This window comes from Mustela nivalis (assembly GCF_964662115.1).
Source record: "Mustela nivalis genome assembly, chromosome: 6".
Lineage (NCBI taxonomy): Eukaryota > Metazoa > Chordata > Mammalia > Carnivora > Mustelidae > Mustela > Mustela nivalis.
In genome coordinates this window covers 71,946,897-71,965,999 of record NC_139025.1, presented here as the reverse complement: position 1 = coordinate 71,965,999, position 19,103 = coordinate 71,946,897, and the positions used below count along the sequence as shown (strand labels likewise).

The 19,103-nt window shown below is 55.1% G+C and overlaps 2 protein-coding genes across 2 annotated transcripts; one reads left to right on the top strand and one right to left on the bottom strand.

Annotated features, from left to right (window-relative positions):
* The first annotated feature begins 368 nt into the window (after positions 1-368).
* Positions 369-7,204, top strand: CPNE6 (copine 6). The gene is made up of 17 exons (XM_082734641.1): positions 369-452; positions 1,794-1,965; positions 2,408-2,587; positions 2,971-3,045; positions 3,211-3,285; positions 3,447-3,530; positions 3,620-3,709; positions 4,064-4,168; positions 4,368-4,454; positions 4,676-4,735; positions 5,211-5,344; positions 5,428-5,482; positions 5,569-5,620; positions 5,926-6,059; positions 6,206-6,442; positions 6,643-6,817; positions 6,949-7,204. Exons 2-16 carry the CDS (start codon positions 1,798-1,800, stop codon positions 6,778-6,780), a joined length of 1,674 nt encoding a protein of 557 aa, XP_082590767.1. The 5' UTR covers positions 369-452; positions 1,794-1,797; the 3' UTR covers positions 6,781-6,817; positions 6,949-7,204.
* Positions 7,205-8,957: 1,753 nt separating this feature from the next.
* NRL (neural retina leucine zipper) lies at positions 8,958-11,583 on the bottom strand. The gene is made up of 2 exons (XM_082736266.1): positions 11,185-11,583; positions 8,958-10,290 (listed from the first exon to the last, which is right to left on the bottom strand). The coding sequence occupies exons 1-2, from the start codon at positions 11,563-11,565 to the stop codon at positions 9,958-9,960; spliced, it is 714 nt and encodes a 237-aa protein (XP_082592392.1). The 5' UTR covers positions 11,566-11,583; the 3' UTR covers positions 8,958-9,957.
* Between the last annotated feature and the right edge of the window lie 7,520 nt (positions 11,584-19,103).

Here is a 19,103-nt window from a genome sequence, read left to right as displayed (position 1 = left end):
TGGTGTCACCGAGAGTTTATGTGCTGCCGCCTGTGTGTGTCAGGATACGTGTGAGCCCATGACTCGTGGGTGCCTGTGTCTCCATCATCTCCTGGTGTGAATGTGTGTGTGTACGCCCTGCCACAGTGTGTGCAAGGGTGTGGGTGTGGTGTGAAAGGGAAGATGTGTGTCACTGTGTCTGTGGGGGTCCTGCCTCTGAGCCACCCCCAACCCGCCCTCCTCCCCCGGTTCTGTGGTTCCCTCCCAGGCAATGGCCCTGCCCCTCCCCTCTTCTCCCTCCCAACCGGTCTATGCGGGGGGAGCTGGTGCTGCGGCCCCCCCATCCCTCCCCATCCAGGCCCCATAAATAGCAGCAGAGCCGGAGCCGGAGCCGGCGCCAGCGGCTGGAGCAGCAAGGGAGTCAGGGCCAGGGCCAGAGAGCCGGAGAGAGGAGCCCCCCGACTAGAGCCCAGGTGAGCCTACCCTTCCTCCCTAGCTCAGCCCCAGCCTGGCCCAGCCTGGCCCAGTCTCCATAACAACGTCTTCCCCAGCCCCCAGAGAGGTCTCCAATCCTGCCCGATCCCCTCACCACCACATGCCCCTGCCCAACTCAGGGACCCTGTGAGAATTGGGAGACTTGTGGCTGGAAGGCAGAGCTCCCCACCCACCCACCCAGACCCTCCCTCACATTTCCAGAAAGGTACGCGTTATGGGTGGGCGGGCGGTGGGGGGGGACCCAGCCAGAGAAGGGTCCCAGTTCTGAAGGAGGTACAGAAACTGGCACACCCTTCTGGATACAGACACACAGCTAAAGGACAGACACACAGGGTGGGGGCATTCAGACACACCAACGCGCACTCGCTTGGGGGAAGCACGACACGGGAGCAGACAGCCTCACCCTGTGATGTGGACAGACACAGATAGATGAACTGACCGGCCGTGAACTCGGGCCAGCATACCCCTGCCTGCTGCTGCCCGAGGCTTGGTACCACTGCTGGGGGAGGGTGGCATGCGTGCATCCCACGGGCAGCATGGAGGGGGCTGTGGCTCCCCAAAAATCCTGTCGCTAAGAGACAGTGCCAGTGCTGCCAAGAAGTGTGAGAACAGGGGAGGTGGGGAGGGAAGCGAGAGTTGTCATAGTGGGAGCCCCTGCCAGGAACCTGGAGGAGCGTTCAGCAGGGGCAGGGCTCTGCCTCTAAGTGCCCAAGCCCACCACCCCTCCCTTGCCATAAGCCACCCAGAAGGTAAGTGGGGGTAGGCGGAGAGGGACAGCGCTGCTGGGCATCTTACGACCTGCCCCCTCCTGCCCACTGCAGACTCCGTTCCTGAGGCCCACCCCCTTCAGGCTTGCAGGGGCTCCTCCACCCATTTCCCCACCCCCTTGCCCCAGTTCAGCTCCCTCGTGCCAAGACTGAGTGCAGTGCTGGCTCCAACATCGGTCGGGAAATAGCAGAAGGTGCTGAGGTAGCAGAAAGCATGGATCAATCGATGGCCCAGGAGCCAAGACTGCCAGGAACCCCACACACGCCCCCAGCCCTCTCCAGCCCCATCCATACATAGTAGGCCAGCAGGGGTGACAGAGACACAAGGCAGGAGGCTCAAGTCCTCCACCCTCCCTGTTCACAGCTCCGGGGAAGCCAAGCTGAGAGCAGGGGCTGGGGGTTGAGTAGGGGGAGGAAGCAGGAGATCCGTGAGATCCTAGGGCCTCAGGAATCAGGACAAGGTGGGAGTGGGGCCCAGGTTCCCAGAAGACAGACCCCTCCCCTAGCAGATGTTCCTTTCCAGTGTCCAGGCCATCTGCTCTGTCCCCACAGTGACATGTCGGACCCTGAGATGGGATGGGTGCCTGAGCCCCCAGCCATGACACTGGGGGCCTCGCGGGTGGAGCTGCGGGTGTCCTGCCATGGCCTCTTGGACAGAGACACACTCACCAAGCCCCACCCCTGCGTGCTGCTCAAGCTCTACTCTGATGAGCAGTGGGTGGAGGTGAGAACGGGCTCCCGTCTTGTCTTAACTAACCTCCTGGCCTGGGAAGGGGGGTGCTGGGAAGGGGCAAGGAAAGCCTCACAGGGGAGTGTGAGGACCCTGAGGGGCCTCTTCTCAAGGTTGTGGGGGTGAGCCGGGAGACAGGCGTGCCATCATGACAAACACAAACCATTTTATAGCTTCCAAAGTCCGCAGAGTCCCAGAGGGTCCTGAGAGGGGCCGAGAGGAAGTGGCACAGCTCCCAGAGACCCTATGGGAGCCCCCAAGGACTGATGGTTTAGTCAGGGGGCTGGCAGCGCCCTTAGCTCAGGGTTGAACCTAGCAAGGGAAGAGCTAGTGTCTGGGGACACGGGAGACCGAGGAAAGCTGGCATGAGCAGGGTGGTCACGGGCAGGGAGAAGCCGTCTGGGTTCCCAGAGGGCCCTCACCCCTCCCGCTGCAGGTGGAGCGCACAGAGGTGCTACGCTCCTGCTCCAGCCCGGTCTTCTCCCGGGTGTTGGCCCTTGAGTACTTTTTTGAGGAGAAGCAGCCGCTGCAGTTCCATGTGTTTGACGCGGAGGATGGAGCCACCAGTCCCAGCAACGACACCTTCCTTGGCTCTATTGAATGCACCTTGGGCCAGGTTTGCATCCCCATCCACCCCATCCCCATCAGCTTCCACCTCTGAAAGCCAAAATAACAGAGAATCAGCTCCAGAGTGAGATCATTTTGGACCCCATCTCCACCATTCCCTGCTGTACAGCCTTGGGCAAGATACTTAACCTCTTGGTGCCCTCCTCTAAACAGTGCCTACTCTTCATGTTGCTGTGGAAACTGGGGCACATAGGTGGCTCAGTTGTTAAGTGTCTGCATTTGGCTCATGTTGCTGTGGAAATTAAGTTCCACCCTAGCCCAAGTCCAGTCCCTGGGAGCACTCTAAGGACCCATGTGACCCTGTCCCTTGTTTCCTGGCCAAGGTAGGGGGGGAGGTGTCACAGCTGGGGCTTCCTCCACTTCCATCTCCAGATCGTGTCACAAACCAAGGTCACTAAGCCATTGCTGCTGAAGAATGGGAAGACTGCGGGCAAGTCCACCATCACGGTAGGCAAGGTCACCTGTACTCCCCCTTGGGTGGGGCATTCAATGCCCCTGCATGGACATCCATGGTGATGTTATGTCCAGGACTGGCCCCCACCTAAGGGAAAGGGCATAAGGTGGCCCTTTGGGTGGTAGAGGGAAACCCTGCCGCTTGTCTCTCCCTTGCAGATTGTGGCCGAGGAGGTATCCGGCACGAATGACTATGTGCAGCTCACCTTCAGAGCCCACAAGCTAGACAACAAGGTTGGAGCCCCAGAGTCTGGGCCCCCATCTTCCTTGTTAGAGAGCCCAGCCCCTCCTCCCCCACAATCAAGACAAATCAAGGCTGCTCCCCCTTCTCAGTGTTAGCCGCCTCCCCCTACAGACCTCACCGCACTCACCAGTCCTTTCTTCTGCATCCCCAGGATCTGTTTAGCAAGTCTGACCCTTTCATGGAGATCTATAAAACCGATGGGGACCAGAGTGACCAGCTCGTCTGGAGGACTGAGGTTGGTGATTAGGGCTGTGGGGAGGGGGAAGGAAGAGTGGAGTAGGGGGATGTGGCTAGGAGGTGACCAGCTCTCCGGTGCCTCTCAAGGTGGTGAAGAACAACCTGAATCCCAGCTGGGAGCCATTCCGCCTGTCCCTGCACTCCCTGTGCAGCTGCGATGCCCACCGGCCTCTCAAGGTGAAGTCCCTGCCAAGCAAGGGCAGCCTATGGGAGCAGCCAACCTCTGTCTGAAACATTGCCCCTGAGTGTACCAAGACCCTCTCTCTCCCCCATGTTAAGTCCTTCCCACTGTGGGGTAAAGACCCAGTCACAGCTCAACGTTCCCACTTTGCATACCTTTTATCAAGGCCAAAGTCCCTGTCAGATGGAGCCAAAGAATAAAGTTCAGCAGGTACCCTCTTTGGGCAGTTGAAGATGTCTGTCTGGGCCCAGGGACTGTTAGCCTCCGCCTCCCTCAATCCCTCGCCCTGCCCCCCAGCAACCACTGCAAAACAACCCTGACCCTTTCTACTACCCTCCTCGCCTTCTCAGTTCCTGGTGTATGACTATGACTCGAGCGGGAAGCATGACTTCATCGGGGAGTTCACCAGCACTTTCCAGGAGATGCAGGAAGGAACAGCAAACCCCGGGCAGGAGGTGCCACAGAGATCCCTGGGAGAATTCTGAGAGGGTTGAAGAGCCTAGTATATGGGATGGGGGAAATGATGGAAAGTAACTGGGCTCAGTCTAAGGAGGGAGCCCTTGGGGTCTTGGTCTGGGAGGCTCTGCTGGAAGGGAGAGAAGGGGTCACCTGCTGGAACTGTGACTCTGGGCTTGTGGGGTGTGTGGGGTCTAGATGCAGTGGGACTGTATTAACCCCAAGTACCGGGACAAGAAGAAGAACTATAAGAGCTCGGGGACTGTAGTACTGGCGCAGTGCACGGTAAATCCCAGTGCCCCCCCCCTCACATTGGACCCTCAGATTCAACCCTCCCCTTGTTTCAAAGACGGGTTTCTCCTCTTCTGAGAACGGAGAAGGCTTGCCCTATCCCACCAGGAACTTCAACTTCAAAAACCTCCCCTCCCCTTCCCCCTCACTGAAACCCCACCCAGCTCCCTCCTCAAACAACCATCCTGCTACTTTACCTCTTCCCCTCCTGCTAGGTGGAGAAGGTGCACACCTTCCTGGATTACATCATGGGCGGCTGCCAGATCAGCTTCACGGTAAAGGCCTGGGAAATATGAGGGTCACAGGCAAGAGGCAGGGGCTAAACACATAATGACCAGAGGAGCCCCAAATCCCCCTGTTCCTCCCGGGGCCTCTCATGAACCTCAGCATTGTTATTTTGTACCCCTTACTCCACTCCATGATGAGGCTACCTGTGAGCTTGACTGGATTTAATTTATTTTTTTTAAAGATTTTATTTATTTATTTGACAGAGTGATCACAAGTAGGCAGAGAGGCAGGCAGAGAGAGGGGAGGAAGCAGGCTCCCTGCTGAGCAGGGAGCCAGATGTGGGGCTCAATCCCAGGACCCTGTGATCATGACCTGAGCCAAAGGCAGAGGCTTTAACCCACTGAGCCACCCAGGCACCCCATTGACTGGATTTAATTTAGTCCTCCCTATAGACCCTACCTCTGAGCCAGCCCTCAGTGAGCTCTCATGGATGCAGTGTGACCCTGTCCCCACGTCCACCAGGTGGCCATTGACTTTACCGCCTCCAATGGGGACCCAAGGAGCAGCCAGTCCCTACACTGCCTCAGCCCCCGCCAGCCCAACCACTACCTTCAGGCCCTGCGCGCAGTGGGAGGCATCTGCCAGGACTATGACAGGTAGGAGGGAGGTAGGCTAGGGAGGAGGGAGGCAGGTAGGGAGGCTTTGCCGGATGGGCCCCACAGCCTTCTCTTCTCTCCAGTGATAAGCGGTTTCCAGCATTTGGCTTTGGCGCTCGAATCCCCCCCAACTTCGAGGTAGGCTGGGATTGAGAGGAAGGGAGGATTTGGTGGGAGAGTAGGCAGAAAACCATCTTCTAGCTGCTCTGGTCTTATTCTCACAGGTGTCCCATGACTTTGCTATCAACTTTGACCCGGAAAACCCTGAATGTGAAGGTAAGAGGGCAGATTTTCGCCAGTCCCGCCCCACCCCCATACAGCTTGCACAGCCTGTACAACCTCCTGCAGGGGCACAGGCTCCATCCTCATGGGCCCAGCCCCCCGCCCATCTCACCACTCAGCTCTTGTCCATCTGGGACTCCAGACCCCTGGCCTAGCATCAGACCAGCCAACTCTCCTGCTTAGTAAGGAACTTACTAAGGGGGCCAGGCAGCCCTGAGACAGGCAAGGACCGTCTTACTTAAAGTGTGTCCAAAAGGGCTCCCTGCTAATTTCTGCTGGCCTCACCCCCTCGCCTACAGAGATCTCCGGGGTCATCGCCTCCTACCGCCGGTGCCTACCCCAGATTCAACTCTACGGCCCCACCAACGTGGCCCCTATCATTAACCGCGTGGCTGGGCCAGCTCAGCGCGAGCAGAGCACCGGCCAAGCCACGGTGAGGAGGCGAAGCAGGCAACCGGGCTCTGCCCCCCTGGGTGTCCTCAGGTGGAGCCGGGCCCAGGGCCTGGGCTTGGGGTGGGTGCCAGCGTCCTTGCACACAGAGCCTACCTTTCCTCCCCTCCGCCTGCCCTCTGCCCTCAGAAATACTCCGTGCTGCTGGTGCTCACGGACGGTGTGGTGAGCGACATGGCCGAGACCCGCGCAGCCATCGTGCGCGCCTCCCGCCTGCCCATGTCCATCATCATCGTGGGGGTGGGCAATGCCGACTTCTCCGACATGCGGCTACTGGATGGTGACGACGGTCCCTTGCGCTGCCCCCGAGGGGTGCCCGCGGCCCGCGACATCGTCCAGTTCGTGCCCTTTCGGGACTTCAAGGATGTGAGTGCCCGGCGCCCCCTCCCGGTCGTAGGACTCCTCAGCTCCTCAAGCCCTCAAATCAGACCCTTCTCTCCCACACCGGATTGATGGCTTGCGAAGGACGCTGGAGCCCAGCGGGCCGCCCCCCACAGGCTCGTCCTCTTGCCTGACCCCGCCCCCACCCTCCGGGCCTGCTAAACCCGTCCCCGCCCCATTCCCAGGCTGCACCTTCTGCGCTTGCCAAGTGCGTCCTGGCTGAGGTGCCCAGGCAGGTGGTGGAGTACTATGCCAGCCAGGGCATCAGCCCCGGGGCTCCCAGGCCCTGCACACCGGCCCCGACCCCCAGCCCTAGCCCGTGACTGCCTCCCACCGGACCAACGCTCCCTCAGCCTCTCAGTGAGTCCGGGGGTGGGGGGGTGCCCAAAGTGGTGGCGGCGGGGGGTGCAAGGTGGGGCTTGGTGGAGCACATCCGGACTTCGTGTGGTGGTGTAGGGGACAGTGCTTATGACTATCCCGCCCTGTCCCAGGTGCCTGTCCTGACCCTTGTGACTCAAGTGACCAGTGCCTCTCCCTTTTGGACCAGCTGTGACCCCTAGGTCCTGGAAGTGTGTGGTGAGCCCTGCTCTTTCTCTCCAGGCCCCATACCCCTCAGCCTTGTGATTTTCTTCAGTGATCCTGACTTTCTGATCATTAATAAAGGGAACCACTCCTAACACCTCAGTCTCTATCTATCATGCCCCAGATGCCCATGAATGGTCCATAATGCCCACCCATCCACACACACCATTAAGAAATGAGGATCAGCACCTTTCAGATCTGAGCCAGAGCTCCCACAAAGCCTGGGATCTCAGCGGTTTCACCCTAGCTGTGTGCCAGTGGGATCCGAGGAGCCCCCCTACCCTCACCTCCCAACCCCAGGGGGCCCAGCACCATGGAGGCTAATTACCAGAGATGGGGGGTGGTAATGAGGGGTTGTCAAGGGGGCAGGTTGATCCCCTCTTACAGCTGTCTCTAGAGAAGCCCAGCTGAGTCCCCCAGGAGCTTCACTCCAGCCCCCACACAGCTGTGGGGCGGGCCAAGCAGGGGTGTTGGGGGGACAGAAGGAGGGCAGCAGGTCTGTGAGTGGATTATGAACACAGAGGGGGCATCTGAGGTCTGTGTAGCTTGGTTTTCCTGGGTGTGTAAATGTGCGTGTGTGTTCATGCATTATCCCTACCTCTCCACAAGTGTGGCCTTCGTGTTTCAGAAAGCCAGGCTGTGTACCCTTAATAACATTAACAGCAGTGAACATTATTGTTTGGCATTTGTGAAACTTTGTGCAACGTGCTTTAAGTGCATTCACGCTCACTCGGTAGTTAGCATCGCTTTCCCCATTTTTCTTCAAATCAAGGGAGGTTTCATCCACCCATCAGCAAAGAACTGGTGAGCCTGGAATTGAGCCCAGACCCATCTGACTGAAGTGCCCACACTCTTAATCACGGGTGTGCAACTTCTGTGTGAGCCTCATCTTGAGCCCCAGGTGTATGGATACGTGGGCTGATTGTGTACTCACGTGGGTGGGTGCCTGCTGATGGCTTCTCTGCCTATGTGTGTGCTGTGCAAGCCCTCAGCCAGTTAAGGAAGGTGTGCAAGAGCAGTTTTGGGTCTGGACTGATGCTCCAGAGGGTGAGAACACAGGTGATATCCTGAGCGAGGGAAGAAACAACGAATCCTGGAGGGACCCTCTCTGCCCTAGGCTCTCCCTTCAATGATATGTGTGGAAGGAAATGAAGAAGGAGAAGACAAAGGTGTTGTGAACCACTCAGGAGAGAGAAGCCAGAGCCAGAGAGGGTGGCCAGTGGCCAGTGTTGGAAAAGGAGAGAGAAAGAGAAAGAAAGAGAAATCCTGGGGGAGATGGAGGAGATATTGCAGGCTCCTGAGTGGAAGAGGGACGAGCTGGGCTGGAGGAGGGGGAGGAGGGAACAAGAACTGTGATGAGAAAAGACAGCTGGGGAGGGGGTGGATAGAGGGGGCAGAAAGGAAGAGAGACATATGGGAGCCTCTTCCCCACCCTCAACTGCTTCTTCCTATTTATTATGTCCCTTAGGGGACCTATGTCAGTGGCTGGTGAGGTAGCTGCTCCCAGTTCAATGCCTCTGCTCTGCCCAGAGCGCTCCCCCGCCCCCCCCCCACCTACTCTCTCTGTAGGCAGATGAACCAGAGGGCTGGGTAACCATGGCAACTATGGGACCTCAGGATAGCCATAGGCAGGCCTGGCCCAGTCACTGATGCTCCTGGGCTTCTGTGCAGTGTTGGTAGGAGGAGGAGGCTCCATCTGGCCCAATCCGCACCCTTCTACCCCATTTTCATTGGGCCTCCAGAACTGAGGCTCAACACACACACACACACACACACACACACACACGAGGAGCAAGGCTAAAGAATGAACACTTCTTAAATGGTAAGAACATTTAGCCAATAGTATAAAGTTCTGCCTGAACTTCAAGTTTAATTCACAAAAACCTCATTCTTTCAGCATCTTGTCATACTGAGTAAAATCTCACCTCAGCCCTCAGCAAGGCAGGAGGTAGCAAGGGTACTTTACACAGGTCTGGAGGCCAAGGCAGCCTGGAGGGAGCAATGGAGGACCGGTGTGTGGGCTCCTCCACTGACCAAGCTGCAATCAGGAAGCAGGAGCAGGACAGGAAGTCCCTTTGGTGAGGTTGTCCTGGGGGCTTCTTGGGGAGACTCTTGGGGCCCCACACCAAGGAGATACCAAAACTGTAAAGGTGTTAGAAGTCATCCAACCCAGGATTGGGAGGTAACAAAAACCAGGGAAGCAAGTGGTTTTCTCAAGGTGACAGAGGTATCCCATGGCAGAGCTGGGACTGGCACCCAGGTCCCCAGACTCCTGCCCAGAGGTCTCTCCCAGCCCACACCAAGCACTCCCAAAGTTCCTCAGGCGTTTGCTGCTCTGGGCCCTGGAGGCCACCAGGCTGGGTAGGAGGAAAGCTTCTTGGATAGAGTTCCTAGACTGTCTTGCTGTTGGTAACTGAAATCTTGAAAATGCAGTCGTCCTAAAATGGGGAGTTACAAGCCTCGGAATGAAAACATGGCTTCATTGCTAATTACCACCTTAATGCACTACAGGTTGAAAACCTTGAATTAAAATCTAAACTGAGGGGGAGTCACAGCACTCCCTCGCCTCCCATTCACTGTTACCCAGCTATCAAACACGCCTCCCCACCCTCCCCCTCACAAACAGTGGCCGGCACTGGCTCCTCCAGATCGCAGCGTCCTGGTCACGTGGGGTGGAACGGGAGGTGGAGGGTGCTCTGGGCTGCCTGCGTGATTAGACTTCTCTCCCAGAAAATGACCAGCATCTAACCTCGGAGCATGCCCTGAGGGGCCAGGAAGTTCGGGGATATTTATGTATAGTCACACCACGGAGTGTCTGGCGCCAGAAGGCGCTCAGTAACCATCTAGTGAACGGTACAGTGGCCTCCTGGGTGGTGCCCCCCACCCTCCTACGACACCACTCCGAGGCCCCTAGCGGCTCAGAGGAAGAAATGGGCGTGGTCCCCGGCCCCAGGGCCGCTCGAGGTCAGCCGGTCACAGCGAGCCTTGTAGAGGTCACGCTCCCTGGCCAGGCGGGCCACCTCGGCCCGCAGCGCGTCCAGCTGGGCTGCCAGGCGGGCGCGCTCGGCCTCTAGCCCGCGCCGCTGCTGCAGCCGCTTGGAACGACAGGCCTGCGCGTAACCGCGGTTCTTCAGCGTGCGGCGCCTCTGCTTCAGCCGCAGGGCCTCGTCGCGCCCGCAGCCCCGCAGCTGCCGGTTGAGCTCCCGCACAGACATCGACACCAGCGCCGCGTCCGAAAACCGTTCCGCCAGCTGCAGAGGGAGCGGGCGGGGAGCCGGTCAGCGCGGGGCCCCGCCCAGCTCCAACCAAGAGTCGCCGGTGGGACTGCCCCGCCCCCGGGAAGCTCCGCCTTCCGCCCCCGCCTTACCGGATGCTCGCCCGCCCACCAAATCCACCCGGCAGTCCAGACCCCGCCCCAGGTCCCGACAAGCCCCTCCTCCCTGGGGAACGCGCGCCCCTTTGTGTCTGCCCCGCGCCGCAGGCCCCGCCTCCCACGGTCGGGCGAGCCAGTTGCAGGTCTGGAGCCCGCGCCATTCCTGCGCTGTGCTTAGCGTTATGTTCCAGGCACTTTTTAGTGTCCAGTGGACAGGCGCCGAGGCGGACCCCGCCTGCCAATGCACCTCTCTCCCCTGTCCTGAAGTCCGCAACCCTGTGACCCTTAAAGGATTTGGATTACATCCTAAAGCCCTCAACACCCCCATCTGTGTCTATAATTAATAGGATGAGTCCCAATCCTTCCTGAGAAGATTGGGGGCTGGGGAAGCACGATGTTTGAAAAGGCCAACCTCATTCCCGTTCCCACAGTCTGAACTCCGTTCCACACACAATTCTTTCCCTGGTTTCCACAGATGGGAGTATATTTACCTCCCCGTAAAGAACTGCTCCCCATTAATTCTCAGCCATCCCCTTTTGGTACTCTTCTACCTTCTCCCTCTTCCTCCTGGTTGGAACTACTCATTTCTCTCCATTTGGAAAAAGGGGAGGGGGCAGAAGGTAGTTTTCTCTACCTGATTTTCTTTCAAGGGCCCTTCCATTCTCCTGCCTCTGTCTCTTCCCCAATCCATAACTCTGTCCAGGAATTCTTCCCTTCTTGGTCTGTTCTCCCTCACCCTGCCACCCCTCAGACCAACACACTGATCACTCACCTGGGCATGTTGGGCCCCTGTCTCCTCCGGGCTCCCTGGGTAGTAGCTGTGGGTCCCCTCCATAGGGACTGGACCTTGACCCTGCAGCAGCTCCAGGGCCTCCTCAGGACTCAGCCCCAGTGCCTCCCCAGCTCCCAGCTGCTGCTGCAACGTGGCCAGCCAGTACAGCTCCTCCAGGCCTGGCCTCGGGCCCTCCGTAGGCCCCACCATGCCTGGCTCACTGAAGGTGGGTGAAGGAGGCACTGAGCTGTAGGGTGTGGAGCCCAGTGAGGCTGTTGGGGGGCCAGATCGCCCCTCAGAGGGTTCCCGCTTTACCTCAAACTTCATCAAGTCAAAGTCATTGACATATTCCATAGCCAGGGGGCTGGGAGGCAGTGCCATCCTGAGGCTGGACTGGGAGGGGTGCACCTGCAAAAACAGAGGAGAGCTGGAGCCTGCCTGCCAGCCTCCTTCACTGGAATGTGCTTCTCCCAAGGCCCAAGTGCCCTGGAGAGCCAGAGTTCTGGAAAATCCTGGGTGATGGTGCAACGCTGTTCCTTAAAGAGTCACCTCTGGGCTGGAACAACTTTTCAGGTGGCAGGGGGTCCTGACTGGGGGCAGGCAGCTTAGAGGCATGAATGAGGAAGAGGACATACAGCATGGCCCCTCGCCCCACTGGTGCTTCCGCAAGCTATGAAGAACAAGAGGAACATGGCAGTACTTCCAACTCTAGTGCTGGGGCATACTGAGAGGGTCTGTCATCTCAAGAGACATCATTCTATTTCCAAGCAATCAAAAAATTTTGCTTAATTAACTGTGACAGAGCATGTGTCTATTTTTGGACAACGGGAAGGCGTGTATGCTGTGAATTTTAATGTAGAGATAATGCATTGTTATACCTCTCAAAACACCCTAAGTCGATGCCTTGCACACAGAAGGGCCTCAGCGCACACCTGTTCTATGGGTTAATCAATCAATTAATCCCTTTTATAGGAGCATGAGATGTTCCAAAGAGAAAAGAAAGGTCCTAGAATCGGTTCTAGAAAGATCAGGACTGGGTGGTGACCGTCTTTCCCCAAGCCAATATCTCCAAAGGGAGCCAACCAAAATTGGTTTCCTCCTTCTATTCAGAACCTGCTATGTTGTGCAAACTTGGACAGATCACCTCCCCCATTCTGACCCCCATTTCCTGTTTCATTCAATAAAGGCAGTTAGACTTTCCCATTTCCCAGAGTGTTCTGGGAAACCCTAAGTCTGAAAAATACCCAAGAAGTTGATGCTCAGATAATTTTGAGAAATGCTGCCTCTCATCCCCATATTCTACAGGTTCACAAAGCATAGCAGCATATTAATCTGAGAAATCCTTCAGTAAACCATCTGTTCAACCTCAACCCAGAGTGTCCCAAACTTATGTCAGCAAGGAGCTCTCTCTTCCCTGTTATCAACAACAGAGTGTGTACTCACCTGAGGAACATCAGGCTAGGTGACCTCAGAGATCCCTCCCAGCCTGGAATTCCCAAGCTGGAGCCCAGCTCCCAGTACCAACAGCCCCACTGCCAGCCCCCAAAGGGGCAAGGTAGGGAGTGCTAATCCCTGGGGCTTGACATTTGGCTCCATCTTGACACCCCAAGCCTAGATAGCCCCCTTTTTAATGACAGCTCAGACGCTCAGGCTCTGCCCAGAGAGGTGGAAGGAAGGACAAGCACTTCTCTCTTCCTGTCCCAGGGAAGGGTCTTTGCCTTCTCTCTCGAGCCCCTCACCCTTGACAGGACAGGGGCAGTAGAAACAAAGACACAGATTGAAGGAATGATCCCCAGCAGGGAGGAGACGGTGAAACACTGTCCAGAGAAAACTGAATGAAGAGATAAGTGAGGAGGGTTAGTTATCAGCCTGCTGTGATAGCAGTGAGGGACACGAAGCCAGTCAGGGTGGAAGTGGGTCAGGGGACAGAAGTGTGAGGATTCTTGAAGATGGACAACAGAGAGCAGACAGCAGGGGACGGAGGAGGAGGTTGTAGGTGAGAGGCCTGGCATGAAGGTAGGCCCTGAATATACTCACTTGGGGGATGGTAGAAATGATGTAAGTGTCAGTGTCAGGCAGGCACAGCTTCCCCAGAGACTGGAGACCCCATTGAGTGGGGTCTGGTGCCTCCGTGCTCAGAACAAGGCGCTGTGGGCACCAAGTCCACGGGGACGCTCTTAAAGGGCCAGCCCTTTGAGGTCATCTGGGGTCCTCAGGCCTCCAGCCAATAAGGTAAGGGGATCATTTGCATATCTTATTGGCCTTGGGTGTTGGGGGGAATGAGAAGAGGGGAGAGGACAAGTAAGCCTGTTCTCAAGGAAGGAAGGAGGCATCTTCCCCAACAAAGCTCTTTCCTGCTGATCGGTCTCATAGACGCTCAGTTCCCCGGTACTGAGAGTGCTTTGGCCTGGCCAGCCACCCCCCTGTGAACACCACCCTCAGCCCTCAGCGACTGAGAGCCTGGGACTGGAAAAGAGGCCCAGGGAAGATCCCGGTGCCCTCACCCTCCAACACTCTACAGCACCTTGGCAGTGTTTTCAGGAGTCCAGGCAGTCCTGAACCCACTCTCACCTAGCCAACTGAGTCTATTTCCTGTGTTCAGGAATCCTCACACTTCTGTCCCCTGCCTCACTCCCACTGTGAGGTCCCAAGTCCCTCAGAGTTATCATATCAGAAAGATAGGCAACGGTCCCCTCAGTGAACGTCCAGGACTTGGCCACCCAATCCTCAGCCTCTCCCACTCTTGATGACCCAGTCCCAGGACAAGCAGCCCAGCTCAGGAGAAGGAGCAGCAGAAGGGAGAGTGGGGATCTCTGTTCCTTCCTTCCGGGCCACCTCGGGACACAGGAATCTAATCACCACCAATCCATCCGAGACACTTCTGCAACTGCCCTCACACGCCCTCCGCTTCCTCTCCCCTTTTCCCTGCGTGTATCTCTGTCCCTGTCTCTTCCTCTTTCACCATCCTGGTTCCCAGATGGCTGGGGGGTGACCTACATTTTCAGCCTAATCCCCTAACACCTCTTAGAGCTCTCATCCCTGAGTAGAAGTTGGAACAGGGATACTAGGAATTAGCTAAGGAGGTGTTTAAACCTGTCTGAAGCTGTTTAAAACAAGGTGTGGGCTAGAATAGAACCCTGGAGTTAAGGGATATTCCCTACCCGCTGAGGATACCCAAATGTTCCCATGGGGTTAACAGGCCCCCTGTCCCAAGTCAGAGAGAGACATGGGTGTCCATCAGCCCCGAGGATCATCAGTTATAAAAATTAACCTGGTCCCAGCTGGTGGATTCAGATGAGAACAGTAGTTTTCAAAGTGTGGTTCCCCCAATCAGCAGCAGCATCTGGGAACTTGCTAAAAATGCATATTCTCTGAGCTTACCTCAAACCCACTGAATCAGAAATTCTGGACATGGAACCCCCCAAAATCTGTGTTTTAATAAGCCCTTGGGGGACTTTGATGAACACTGAAGTTTGAGAACCACTGGTCTACAGAATACCTACAGTTAACGCAGCTTTCCCTGTGTGTGTGTGTGTGTGTGTGTGTGTGTGTGTGTGTTCACGCGCACGCGTTTGCGTGCACACCTATGGTCTCTCTTACCATGCTCAGACCTAGATCAGATGACATCACTCTCTTCCCACATTGGTCCTGCATTTCAAGGAGCAGAGAACCTTAGAGACCATTGTCAGGATTTAAGTAGTAAGGTTTCTCAGTGTAATTGCCTGGATCCACCTCTTTTTGCAGAACCAAGGCTTGGGAACAAGGCCACAGATGGGAATGGAGATCATGGAGACAGGGAATTGAACACACGTCCACAGAATGTGGCTTTGAGGCACATAGCCAGGAAAAAGAGCCCAGAACTTCCTGAGTTGAAGAAAGAATAGGAAGTGTTGAATGTAGCCCCTTTCTCCCTGCCTGGCCTGGCCAGACATTTGCCCCCGAGCAGCTGTCAGATCTGTGCTGATCTTCTTGTTTACTGGAGGGCTCAAGCGGGGGTGGTTACTAAGCTGCTAACGGGCTAAAAGAGTCAGACTAAACAAGCTCAGGCAAACTGAGCCGCTCAGGGCTCAGACCAGGTGCCACTGACTAGGGAAAGGAGTCCGTTCGGGCAGTGAGGGCTGGGCCAGAGGGAAGGAGCAAGGGCACAGAGAGGAGAGGCCTTGGTGACCAGTGGGGCCCCAGGAGGTGGTTAATGGGTCCTCTCGGTGGGGGTGTACCCAGAGCCTGGGAGATGCACACTGAGAATGACTGACTCCAGGACTTCTGGGGACAGGGAAACAGGAGGCAGACTGCAGAAATGATGAAACAGAGGAAGGGAGGCAGGAAGGCTAAGCAGAGGGGGCTCGACCTGGGATGGAGGGCAGAACAAGCTGGGGGTTCTCCAGGGATTTCTATTAGAGGAGTTGGAGGGATGCAGGCCCATGGAAGAGGCAGGCAAAGGGCTGTGGCAACCTAAAAGAGAGAGAAAGTCTTCTGGAGAGGACCAAGAAGGGAATAAGTGGTAACAAGAGGGGGTGCTAGGAGCAAGAGACCAGAAAAGCAATGCCGGTAGAAGGAAGGGTCAGAGGAAAGTTCAGACCGGAGACTAAGAGCTAGAAAGAAATAGAGAGGAACACGCAGATAGGTGGTCAGGCCACAGAGGAGACACAGCGGCCAAAGGACAAAAAAGGAGAAAGATGTAAACAGAGGCATGTTGGACAATTGGGGGAGGAAGGCCAGGCAGGTGAAGGGCTGGGAGAATTGGGGCACGAGATGAAGAGGGAGGAAAGGAGACACAGTCAGTAATCCGGAATGCCATCACTACCTCCTCAGTCCTGCCCTCCAGTTTTTGGAGCCCATTAGACCCTGTAAGCCCTGTAAGTTCTGGCTTTTGGTATCTAGATCTTCAGTAATGGATCCAAATCTTCAAACCTCTTCCAAATCTACCTGCTATATTCATTTGATAAGTGTTTATTAAGCACCAGGCACCGTGCTAGGTATTAGGGACACCCCGGTAAATCAGACTGACACCAGCCCTCCCTTCATGGAGCGTACACACTGATGAAACATCAACTTACTGCCCGTAGGCCCAGGCAAGAGTGGCCCCTGCCCTGGGCCCTGTGCTTTTGGAAGACTTCATTCTGGCTGTGTCCCACCTCACAGGGTGAGGAATTCAGACCTCCTCCACCCACGCCCAATCCCCTTCTGGACCACACTCCAGATACCCAGCAATTCCCTGTTCAAAGTTCCCCAAGCCCACTTCTAGGGCCCATACAGACCTCTCACCTGGGTTGGCCTTTGCAGGAGTGGACCACACTACTGATACATTCACCCCTAGACCCACAGGCTGGCCAATGGTGACTATTTGCAGGAGGTCTTGGACAGAATTGGGATGTGTAGACAGAGAGATCCACATGTGTGCCTATGAGAGCCCTCATAGTACAAGATGGCGTCAGGAGTGGGAAAAGAAGCAGGCCCAAAGGCCCGTGGCCCAACGCTTCCTCTTCCCCTACCACCACATTCTACCATAGAATCCTGAGGACTCGAATAAAGTCCAAATCTGAATTCAAATTTGAACAACATCCCAGACCATTATGTATATATTCATCAAGGCAAAAGAATAGAACATATTTTAACAGTTTCTTAGCACAAGTTCTACATTTTATTTCTTTTAAGATTTTATTATTTATTTGACAGCAAGAGACACAACGAGAGAGGGAACACAAGTAGGGGGAGTGGGAGAGGGAGAAGCAGGCTTCTCGGTGAGCAGGGAGCTCCTGGGGCTACATCCCAGGACCCCGAGGATCATGACCCAAGCCTAAGACAGACACTTAACGACTGAGCCGCCTAGGTGCCCCAAGTTCTACATTTTAAATGTTTAAAACCCAAGGGGGCAGCTAGCCGGCTTAGTCAGTTAAGCAGCCAACTTCTTGGTTTTGGCTCAGGTCGTGATCTCACTTTCACTTTTATGGTACGGAGCCCACATCAGACTCTGCACTCAGTGTGGAGTCTGCCTCAGGTTCTCTCTCCCTCACTCTTCTGCTCACTCTCTCTCTCAAATAAATAAATAAAATCTTTAAAAAAAAAATTTAAACACAAGATTTGTGAGCCTGTATTTGCATTCTTTATTTCTTTCTTTATTTTTATATATTATTTATTTTTATACATATTTATTTATTTAAATAATCTCTGCACCTCACAGGGGGCTCAAACTCACGACCCCAAGCAAGAGTTGTCCGCTCTTCCAACAGAGCCATCGAGGTGCCCCTATTTGTACTCTTGCCCCACGTATGTTAGGGAGGAGCCTACATGAAAAGAAACCATTATAAGTGAGGTGAGTCCTGTGAAGGAGAAGGGCAGGCACTAGAAGATTTTTTCTCATGAAGACATAATCTAATTGGTGGCGGGGGGGTGGCATCACAGGGACAGCTTGTTTAATGAAGTCACATTAAACTGAGACTGGTCAGGTGAGCAAGAAGTGACTGTGTCTGGGGGTGTGGAGAAAGGGGGATCCCAAGCTGCCAGAACAATATATGCAAGGGCTCTTGGCAAGAAAGAGACACGTGTACAAAACGAACAAGTAAAAAGACCAACGTAGCCAGAGAGTAGAAACCGAGGACATGTGAAGAATGGTGGTAGTTTAGGGTGGAGATATCAGCAGGGGCTAGATCCAGCAGGGCCTTGTAGTCCAAGTTTAGGATTTGGGCTTTATTCTAAGAGCAGGGAGAAGCTACTCAAGAAATTCTGGCAGGACTGTGATGCAATCGGACTGTGATGCAATCGGACTGTGTTTGTAAAGATCGCTTTGGATCTAATGTGGAGGAGGGCAAAATGGAATCAGAGTCAGATTGGGGTCTAATGCAATATCCAAGTGGAGTTTAGCAGATATCTGAAGCAGGAAACAAACTCTGAGATGGAAGCTTGTATACAGGTGGTCCCCTGAGGGGGTGGAGTAAGGTGCTTTCTAAAAGCTGAGAGAGGGGCACCTGGGTGGCTCAGTGGGTTGAGCAACTGCCTTCTGCTCAGGTCATGGTCTCGGGATCCTGGGATTGAGCCCCGCATCGGGCTTTCTGCTCGGTGGTGGGCTTACTTCTCCTCTCTCTCTCTCTGCCTATCTTTCTGCCTACTTCTGATCTCTATCTGTCAAATAAACAAACTCAAAGAAAGAAAGAAAGAAAGAAAGAAAGAGCGAGCAGAGAGAAAAACAGGGCTGGACATCAGAAAAGGCAGAAATCAGAAATGCTTTGAGATAACTAAGGAAAGGGGACTAGGCCCTGTACCGGTCATTGGATACACACTGCCCCAGGAGAGGGCTATTATATTTGGTGAGACTGCTCCTTCCAGTCACATGTATTTCTCAGGGAAGTATTCAGCTGTGAGCCATTAGCAGCCAACACTCCAAAGCTGGGACAATGACCACTTGGATCCTATGAGAATGATCTAGGTGGCACACCACACACATGTAGGGGGTCTGTAGGATGTCCAAAGCCAGACCCAGAGGGCCCCGGGAAGGAGAAAATGCAGGCCCTGGCAAGGCTGGTCACACCCTGCCCCCTGGTGGTGGTGCGTCTCCAACCCTGGGCCAGCTGGTAGACCATAGGGCCAGGTCTGGTATGAAAGTGTAGCAAATAAAGAGAATCAACACTACAAGGAAACACTCATGGGAGCCCCTAAAGTTAAGGAAGGACACCATGAGGGAGAAGGATTCAGGAATGTGAGGATTATAGAGAAATAAAAGTAACTCTAGTAAAATGTGAGAAGTTAAAAAACGGAGGTATGTATACAGTATAAAACCAACACAGATGAGATAGAAGTTAATTCTAAGAGTTAAACTGACTTCACTTAAGAGGGGATGTTTAATTTAAATCTGAAGGGCAAGGCTGCCTAGGTGGCTCAGTGGGTTAAAGCCTCTGCCTTCAGCTCAGGTCATGATCCCAGGG